This window comes from Arachis ipaensis, chromosome B9, assembly GCF_059453495.1.
Source record: "Arachis ipaensis isolate K30076 ecotype BB chromosome B9, ASM5945349v1, whole genome shotgun sequence".
NCBI lineage: Eukaryota > Viridiplantae > Streptophyta > Magnoliopsida > Fabales > Fabaceae > Arachis > Arachis ipaensis.
Window position 1 is genome coordinate 40,324,412 of NC_142444.1, and position 10,460 is coordinate 40,334,871.

Genomic DNA, 10,460 nt, shown 5'->3' on the forward strand with positions numbered 1-10,460 from the left:
AGCTCCGCTCATCTAATTAAGACTGATCTTCATAGATGCTTTTGGAATTCATTGTATATTCTCTTCTTTTTATCCCATTTAATTTGCAGTTGCTTGGGGACAAGCAACAATTTAAGTTTGGTGTTGTGATAAGTGGATAATTTATACGCCTTTTGGATTCTGACCTCCCTGCACTCGAAGTGGATTTTCTGGAGCTACAGAAACTCAACTGGCGCGCTCTTAATTACGTTGGAAAGTACACATCCTGGGCTTTTTAGCAATATATAATAGTCCATACTTTGCCCGAGATTTGATGGCCCAAATCGGCGTTCCATGTCAGCATAAAATTTCTGGCGTCAAAACGCCAAAACTGGCATAAAAGCTGGAGTTAAACGCCCAAACTGGCACAAAAGCTGGTGTTTAACTCCAAGAGAAGCCTCTACACGTGAAAGCTTCAATGCTCAGCCCAAGCACATACCAAGTGGGCCCCGGAAGTGGATTTCTGCATTATTTACTCATTTTTGTAAATCCTAGGTTACTAGTTCTATATAAATAGGACCTTTTGCTATTGTATTTTCATCTTTCAGTCAATCTTTTAATCATGCTTTGATGATTGAACCCTCTTTGGGAGGCTAGCCTCAAGGCCATGCCTAGACCTTTTGTTCTTATGTATTTTTCACGGTGGAGTTTCTACACACCATTGATTAAGGTGTGGAGCTCTGCTGTTCCTCATGAATTAATGCAAAGTACTACTGTTTTCTATTCAATTCACACCTACTTCTTCTCTAAGATATACACTCGTTCTTCAACTTGATGAATGAGATGATCCGTGACACTCATCATCATTCTCACCTATGAACGCGTGCCTGACAACCACCTCCGTTCTACATGCAAACAAGCTTGAATGTGTATCTCTTGGGTTTCTAATCTAAAATTAAAACCTTCGTGGTATAGGCTAGAATTATTGGCGGCCATTCCTGAGATCTGGAAAGTCTAAACCTTGTCTGTGGTATTCTGAGTAGGATTTGGGAAGGGATGACTGTGACGAGCTTCAAACTCGCGAGTGTTGGGCGTAGTGACAGACGCAAAAGGATCAATGGATCCTATTCCAACATGATCGAGAACCGACAGATGATTAGCCGTGATGCTTTCTTTGCCAAATTCTTTCCACCTCAAAAGTTGAGCAAGCTTAGAGTGGAAGTCCAAACCTTTAGATAGAAGGAAGGCGAATCCCTCTATGAAGCTTAGGAAAGATACAAGCAATTGATCAGAAGGTGTCTTTCTAACATGCTTTCAGAATGGAGCATCTTATGTATATTCTATGATGGTCTGTCTGAATTGTCCAAGATGTCATTGGATCACTCTGCTGGTGGATCTCTTCATCTGAAGAAGACGCCTGCAGAAGCCCAGGAACTCATTGAGATGGTTGCAAATAACCAGTTCATGTATACTTCTGAAAGAAATCCTGTGAATAATGGGGTGACTCAGAAGAATGGAGTTCTTGAGATTGATACTCTGAATGCCATATTGGCTCAGAATAAAATATTGACTCAGCAAGTCAATATGATATCTCAGAGCCTGACTGGAATGCAAGCTGCATCCGGCAGTGCTAAAGAAGCTTCCTCTGAAGAAGAAGCTTATGACCCTGAGAATCCTGCAATGGAAGAGGTGAATTACATGGGAGAATCCTATGGAAACACCTATAATCCTTCATGGAGGAATCATCCTAATTTCTCATGGAAGGACCAACAGAAGCCTCAACAAGGCTTCAATAATAATGGTGGGAGAAATAGGTTTGGCAATAGCAAACCTTTTCCATCATCTTCTGAGCAACAGACAGAGAATTCTAAGCAGAGCCTTTCTAACTTAGCAACCATAATCCCTGATCTATCTAAGACCACTCTCAGTTTCATGACTGAAACAAGGTCCTCCATCAGAAATTTGGAGGCACAAGTGGGTCAGCTGAGTAAAAAAGTTACTGAAACTCCTCCTAGTACTCTCCCAAGCAATACAGAAGAGAATCCAAAGAGAGAGTGCAAGGCCATTAATATGTCCAACATGGCCGAACCTGCAGAGGAGGAAGAGGCAGTGATTTCCAGTGTGGAAGACCTCAATGGACGTCCACTAACCCCTAAGGAGTTCCCCATTTAGAAACCAAATGAATCTGAGGCTCATAGAGAGACCATAGAGATTCCACTGAACTTACTATTGCCATTCATGAGCTCTGATGAGTATTCTTCCTCTGAAGAGGATGAAGATATTACTGAAGAGCAAGTTGCTCAGTATCTATGAGCAATCATGAAGCTGAATGCCAAGTTATTTGGTAATGAGACTTGGGAGGATGAACCTCCATTGCTCATCAATAAACTAAATACCTTGGTTCAACAGAAATTACCTCAGAAGAAATCGGATCCCGGAAAGTTCTTAATACCTTACATCATAGGCACCATGACCTTTAAGAAGGCTCTATGTGACCTTAGTTCAAGTATAAACCTCATGCCACTCTCTGTAATGGAGAAACTAGGGATCTTTGAGGTACAAGCTGCAAGAATCTCACTAGAGATGGCAGACAACTCAAGAAAATAGGCTTATGGACTTGTAGAGGATGTCTTAGTAAAGGTTGAAGGCTTTTACATCCCTGCTGATTTCATAATCCTAGACACTGGGAAGGATGAAGATGAATCCATTATCCTTGGAAGACCCTTCCTAGCCACAGCAAGAGCTGTGATTGATGTGGACAGAGGAGAGTTAGTCCTTCAATTGAATGAGGACTACCTTGTGTTTAAGGCTCAAGGATCTTCTTCTGTAACTATGGAGAGGAAGCATGAAAAACTTCTCTCAATACAGAGTCAAACAGAGCCCCCACACTCAACTTCTAAGTTTGGTGTTGGGAGGCCATCATCAAGCTTTGAGTCTCTGTGAAGCTTTCTAAGAGCTCACTGTCAAGCTATTGACATTAAAGAAGCACTTGTTGGGAGGCAACCCAATGTTATTTAATTATATTTATTTATATTCCATTGTAATTTTATGTTTTCTTTAGGATGATGATCATGTGAAGTCATAAAAATAACTGCAGAATTAAAGCAAAATAAAAAATAGCACACCCTGGAGGACAGGCTTACTGGTGTTTAAACGCTAGTAAGGATAGCAGAATGGGCGTTTAACGCCCAGCCTGGTAGCATTCTGGGCGTTTAATGCCAGAAAAGGGTGTCTGGCGTCTGGCTGGCGTTAAACGCCAGAAATGGCAGACAGACTGGCGTTTAACGCCAGAAAAGGGTGTCTGGCTGGCGTTAAACGCCAGAAAGGGGCAGCAGACTGGCGTTTAACGCCAAGAAAGGTAGCAGAGCTGGCATTTAATGCCAGAATGGTACAGGAAGCAGAATTCCTTGATACTTCAGGATCTGTAGACCCCACAGGATCCCCACCTATCCCACCTCTTCTTCTCTCCTCTTCACACCTTTCCATAATACTATTCCCCAAATACCCTTGACCAATCCCATCAATAACTCTTCCCCATATCCTCTTCACCACTCACATCCATCCATCATAAACCCCACCTACCTCACCATCCAAATTCAAACCATTTCCCTCCCAAACCCACCCCTTCATGACCGAATTTTCTCTCTCTCCTACCCTATAAATACCCCTCCTCACTACCTTCACTTTCACACATCACAAATACTTCTTTTCCCCTTGGCCGAAAATATCACCCCCTCTATCTCCTCCATTTCTTCTTCTTCTACTCCTTTCTTTCTTCTTTTGCTTGAGGATGAGCAAACCTTTTAAGTTTGGTGTGGAAAAAGCTCTGCTTTTCTATTTTTCATAACCATTAATGGCACCTAAGGCCGGAGAAACCTCTAGAAAGAGGAAAAGGAAACGCAATTGCTTCCACCTCCGAGTCATAGAAGATGAAAAGATTCATCTCAAAGGTCCATCAAGACCACTTCTATGAAGTTGTGGCCGAGAAAAAGTGATTTCCAAAGTCCCATTCATGCTCAAAAAGGGTGAATATCTGGAAATTCGACGTGAGATTCAAAGAAGAGGTTGGAAAGCTCTCACCAACCCAATCCAACAAGTCAGAATCTTAATGGTTCAAGAGTTCTATGCCAATGCATGGATCACTAAGAACCATGATCAAAGTATGAACCCGAACCCAAAGAATTGGCTCACAATGGTTTGGGGGAATTACTTGGATTTCAGTCCGAAAAATGTGAGGTTGGCATTTAATTTGCCAATGATGAGAGGAGATCCTCTCCTTTTCACTAGAAGGGTCAACTTTAATCAAAGGTTGGACCAAGTCCTTAGGGACATTTGTGTGGAAGGAGCTCAATAGAAGAGAGACTCAAGAGGCAAGCTGGTTCAACTAAGAAGGCTTGACCTCAAGCCCGTGGCTAGGGGATGGTTGGAGTTCATCCAACACTCTATCATTCCTACTAGCAACCGGTCTGAAGTTACAATAGACCGGGCTATCATGATCCATAGTATCATAATTGGAGAGGAAGTAGAAGTTCATGAGATCATACCTCTAGAACTCTACAAGGTGGCGGACAAGCCCTCCACTTTGGCAAGGTTAGCCTTCCCTCATCTCATCTGTACCCTATGCAATTCAGCTGGAATTGTCATAGAGGAAGACATCCTCATTGAAGGAGACAAGCCCATCACTAAGAAGAAGATGGACCAAACAAGAGAGCCCACTCAGGGACCTCAACAAGAGCATGAGGAAATTCCTCATCAAGAGATCCCTGAGATACCTCAAGGGATGCACTTTTCTCCACAAAACTATTGGGAGCAAATAAACACCTCCTTAGGAGAATTGAGTTCCAACATGGGACAACTAAGGATGGAGCACCAAGAGCACTCCATTATCCTCAATGAAATTAGAGAGGACCAAAGAGCCATGAGGAGGAGCAACAAAGGCAAGGAAGAGACATAGAGGAGCTCAAGCACTCAATAAGATCTTCAAAAGGAAGAATTAGCCGCCATCACTAAGGTGGACCCGTTCTTTAATTTTCTTGTTCTTGTTTTTCTCTTTTTCGAATTCTATGCTTTATGTTTTGTCTATGTTTGTGTCTTTATTACATGATCATTAGTGTCAAGAGTCTATGTCTTAAAGCTATGAATGTCCTATGAATCCTTCACCTTTCTTAAATGAAAAATGTTTTTAATTGCAAAAGAACAAGAAATGCATGATTTCGAATTCTATCTTAAAATTAGTTTAATTATTTTGATGTGGTGACAATACTTTTTGTTTTCTGAATGAATGCTTGAACAGTGCATAATTTTGAATTTGTTGTTTATGAATGTTAAAATTGTTGGCTCTTGAAAGAATAATGAAAAAGGAGAAATATTATTGGTAATCTAAAAAATAATAAAATTGATTTTTGAAGCAAGAAAAAGCAGTGAATAGAAAAATCTTGCGAAAAAAAAAGAAATGGCAAAAAAATAAAGGCAAAAAAAAAAAAAGAAAAAAAGAAAAGAAAAAGAAAAAGCAAGTAGAAAAAGCCAATAACCCTTTAAACCAAAAGGCAAAGGTAAAAAGGATCCAAGGCTTTGAGCATTAATGGATAGGAGGGCCCACAGGAATAAAATCCTGGCCTAAGCGGCTAAATCAAGCTGTCCCTAACCATGTGCTTGTGGCGTGAAGGTGTCAAGTGAAAAGCTTGAGACTGAGCGGTTAAAGTCATGGTCCAAAGCAAAAAGAGTGTGCTTAAGAGCTCTGTGCACCTCTAACTGGGGACTCTAGCAAAGCTGAGTCACAATCTGAAAAGGTTCACCCAGTTATGTGTCTGTGGCCTTTATGTATCCGGTGATAATACTGGAAAACAAAATGCTTAGGGTCACGGCCAAGACTCATAAAGTAGCTGTGTTTAAGAATCAACATACTGAACTAAGAGAATCAATAGCACTATCTGAATTCTAAGTTCCTATGGATGCCAATCATTCTGAACTTCAAAGAATAAAGTGAGATGCCAAAACTGTTCAGAAGCAAAAAGGCTACTAGCCCCGCTCATCTAATTGGAACTAAGTTCATTGATAAGTTTGGAATTTATTGTATTTTCTCTTATTTTTATCCTATTGTGTTTTTAGTTGCTTGGGGACAAGCAACAATTTAAGTTTGGTGTTGTGATGAACGGATAATTTATACCCCTTTTTGGCATGGTTTTTATATAGTTTTTAGTATGTTTTAGTTACTTTTTATTATATTTTTATTAGTTTTTATGCAAAAATCGCATTTCGGGACTTTACTATGAGTTTGTGTGTTTTTCTGTGATTTCAGGTATTTTCTGGCTGAAATTGAGGGACCTGAGCAAAAATCTGATTCAGAGGCTGAAAAAGGACTGCAGATGTTGTTGGATTCTGACCCTCTTGCACTCGAAGTGAATTTTCTGGAGTTTTAAAAGTCCAATTGGCGCTCTCTCAATTGCTTTGGAAAGTAGACATCATGGGCTTTCCATCAATATATAATAGTCCATACTTTGCCCGAGATTTGATGGCCCAAACTTGCGTCCAAAGCCAGCCTAAAATATCTTGGCGTAAAACGCCCAAACTGGCACCAGAATTGGAGTTAAACACCCAAACTGGCACCAAAGCTGGTGTTTAACTCCAGGAATAGCCTATGCACGTGTAAATCTCATTGCTTAGCCCAAGCACACACCAAGTGGGCCTCGGAAGTGGATTTCTGCACTATCTGTACTTAGTTACTCATTTTCTGTAAACCTAAGTTACTAGTTTAGTATAAAGAGCACTTTTTACTATTGTATTTTTAAAATCTTTACATCTCTGGACGTTTAGTCCTTAGACCATTTGTTCACGTTTTGGAGGCTGGCCTCACGGCCATGCCTAGTCCTTTTTCACTTACGTATTTTCTACGTTGGAGTTTCTACACCCCATAGATTAAGGTGTGGAGCTCTGCTATTCTTCATGAATTAATGCAAGTACTATTGTTTTTCTCTCAATTCACGCATACTTCTTCTCTAAGATATACTCTCGTACTTAATTTAGTTAAGTCAGAATAAAGGGGTGACTCGTGACAATCACCCAATCTTCATTACTCGCTTAGCCAAGATCCGCGTGCCTGACAACCACAAAACGGTCTACATGATGTTCAACATAGTCATTGGACGACAGCCGGAGTATATTCTCTTGGATATCTAATACACGGATCGAGTCCGTGAGATTAGTATCTTCGTGGTATAGGCTAGAATTATTGGCAGCCATTCCTGGGATCTGGAAAGGCTAAACCTTGTCTGTGGTATTCCGAGTAGGTTCCGGGAAGGGATTGCTGTGACGAGCTTCAAACCTGCAAATGTTAGGTGCAGTGACAGTGTGCAAAAGGATCAATGGATTCTATTCCGACGCTAGCGAGAATCGACAGATGATTAGCCATGCGGTAGCTGTACTTGGTATTTTTCATCCGAGACGAGAAATTCGACAGTTGATTAGCTGTGCAGAAACCGTAGAGGACCATTTTCACTGAGAGGATCTTACAGCTTGCCATGGAAGGGAGTGCGCATGGTTGGAAGGAGGTAATAGAAAAGCGGAGGTTCAGAAGCAACAAAGCATCTCCAGACGCTTATCTGAAATTCCCACCAATGAATTACATAAGTAACTTTATTTTATTTTATGTTTTATTTATCTTTTAATTATCAAAACCCCATAACCATTTGAATCCGCCTGACTGAGATTTACAAGATGACCATAGCTTGCTTCAAGCCGACAATCTCTGTGGGATCGACCCTTACTCACGTAAGGTATTACTTGGACGACCCAGTGCACTTGCTGGTTAGTTGTGCGGAGTTGTGAAAAGTGTGAATCACGATTTCCCACACCAACAGGCTAGTGCGTCTGCACAGATGGCGAAAAATACAGTTTTGTGCGCACGCACGGCTTGGTGCGTACGCATAGATGCCCTGTTTCAGAAAATTCTTTTCTCTTCAAAACTAAGGTTCCTACTCTTAGCATATCAACACACCAACCCCAAATCATTCAAACAAGCACAATTTCATGGTCCACAAGTAATTTAACTTATTCAACTTAAAATCATCAAACCAAACCTAAGCTACCCATTATATCACAAGAAAGCAAATAATTCAAAAGGTTATAAACAAGAGATAAAATTGGAACAATGTTACCATGGTGGGGTGTTTCCCACCAAGCACTTTGGTTTAGAGTCCTAAGTTGGACTTGCATGGCTTCATTGGTCACTTGGAAACTTCACCAAGGAGGAAAATCTCTAACTCCTTGGCATTCTTGGGTTGAGTGTGATAAAGCTTCACCCTATGACCATTAACCTTGAATTTAACTCCATTGATAGGGTGAATCACTTCCACCACCCCATAAGGCTTGACATCTACCACTCTAAACGGCCTGTCCCATCTAGATCTCAATTTTCCGGGCATTAATCGCAACCTTGAATTGTACACAAGCACTTCATCACCTATCTTGAAGTTCTTCCTCCTAATATTCTGGTCATGGAATGCCTTGGCTTTTTCCTTGTAGAACTTAGCATTCTCATATGCTTCTAACCTAAGACATTCTAATTCCTCCAATTGAAGCTTACGTTCCATACCCGCCCCCTTTTAAGTCCGGATTGCAATTCTTCACCGCCCAATAGGCTCTATGTTGGATTTCAACCAGAACACGACAAGGCTTCTCAAAAACAATACGGAAGGGGCTCATTCTGATTGGGGTCTTGTAAGCGGTCCTATAGGCCCATAATGCATCTCCCAATCTAGAACTCCAACCCTTCCTCTGTGGGTTAACTACTTTCTCTAAGATTCTTTTGATCTCCCTCTTGGATACTTCCACTTGCCCATTGGTTTGGGGGTGATAGGTTGTAGAAACTTTGTGAATGACCCCATACTTTTTCATCAATACCTCAATTTTTCTGTTACAAAAATGGGTTCCTTGGTCGCTCACGATTGCTCGTGGTGACCCAAATCTACAAATAATGTTATTTTTAAAAAATGAAACAACGGAATTAGCGTCATCGCAACGGGTAGGAATTGCTTCCACCCATTTAGAGACGTAATCCACTGCTAACAATATGTACACAAACCCGTTGGAATTTGGAAATGGCCCCATGAAATCCATGCCCCAAATATCAAAAATCTCACAAAAAATCATCAGTTATTGGGGCATCTCATTTCTTTGTGAGGTATTTCCAGACTTTTGGCATTGATGACTGGATTTGCAAAATTGGTTGGCATCCCTAAATAAAGTAGGCCACCAGAATTTACAGTTTAAAACCTTCCTCGCTGTTCGTTGCCGGTCAAAATGACCCCCACTCTCAGATGAGTGGCTAAATTGAAGGATAGACTGGAACTCAGATTCCGGTACACACTTTCCAATTACTTGATTTTCTCTACGCCTCCACAAATGTGGATCATCCCAAATATAATACTTAGCATCGCTTCTCAATTTATCTTTTTGATGCTTTGAAAATTATGGGGGAAAAACACGAGCGACCAAGTAATTAGCTATCGGGGCAAACCAAGGGGTGCTTTGGGATATTGCTTGCAAGGTATCTAAGGGAAATGAGTCATTGATAAGAGAGGGATCCGGAGTTAAATGTTCGAGCCGACGCAAATGGTCCGGCACTAGATTTTGGGATCCACTTCTATCTTTGATCTCCAAGTCAAATTCTTGCAAAAGTAATATCCACCTAATGAGCCTAAGCTTTGACTCCTTCTTCTTTAGCAAATATTTTAATGCGGCATGGTCCGAATACACCACCACTTTAGAGCCTAGCAAATAAGGTCGAAACTTGTCTAGAGCAAAAATAATGGCCAAAAGCTCTTTTTCGGTGGTGGTGTAATTCGACTGAGCTGAATCCAAAGTTTTTGATGCATATGCTATAGTGTGGGGAGCGTTACCATCGCGCTGTGCTAGCGCGGCACCTACGGCGTGATTTGAGGCATCGCACATGATCTCAAAAGGTTGATTCCAATTTGGGCCTCGCACAATAGGGGCTGTGGTTAGCGCTTCCTTCAACTTGTCAAAAGCCTTTTTGCAAATATTCACTGAAATGAAATTTCACATCCTTTTGCAGTAGGCGGGAGAGAGGTAAGGTGACTTTGCTAAAGTCCTTGATGAATTGATGACAAAAGCCTGCATGACCAAGGAAGGAACGGATCTCCCTCACCGAGGAGGGGTTAGGTAAACTTGAAATGACATCGATCTTAGCCAGGTCGATGGAGATTCCGTCTTTAGAGACAATATAACCCAATACTATACCTTGCTTCACCATGAAGTGACACTTTTCAAAATTCAAAACAAGGTTAGTATTGGTGCATCGCTCTAGTACCCTAGCTAAGTTCCCTAAACAAGCATCAAAGGAGCTACCATACACATTGAAATTGTCCATGAAGACTTCCATACAATGCTCCAAAAGATCTGAGAAAACACTTATCATGCATATTTGAAATGTTGCTGGTGCATTGCATATGCCAAACGACATTCTCTTATACGCAAACGTTCCA

At 41.1% G+C, this 10,460-nt stretch overlaps 1 protein-coding gene across 1 annotated transcript; it reads right to left on the reverse strand.

Annotated features, from left to right (window-relative positions):
* Positions 1-8,180: 8,180 nt before the first annotated feature.
* LOC107615418 (uncharacterized) lies at positions 8,181-8,546 on the reverse strand. The gene has a single exon (XM_016317481.1). The coding sequence runs from the start codon at positions 8,544-8,546 to the stop codon at positions 8,181-8,183; it is 366 nt and encodes a 121-aa protein (XP_016172967.1).
* Between the last annotated feature and the right edge of the window lie 1,914 nt (positions 8,547-10,460).

What these genes read in the sequence shown, in the direction of transcription:
- LOC107615418 (XM_016317481.1), bottom strand. Translation starts at nt 8,546, where the DNA reads ATGGAACGTAAGCTTCAATTGGAGGAATTAGAATGTCTTAGGTTAGAA.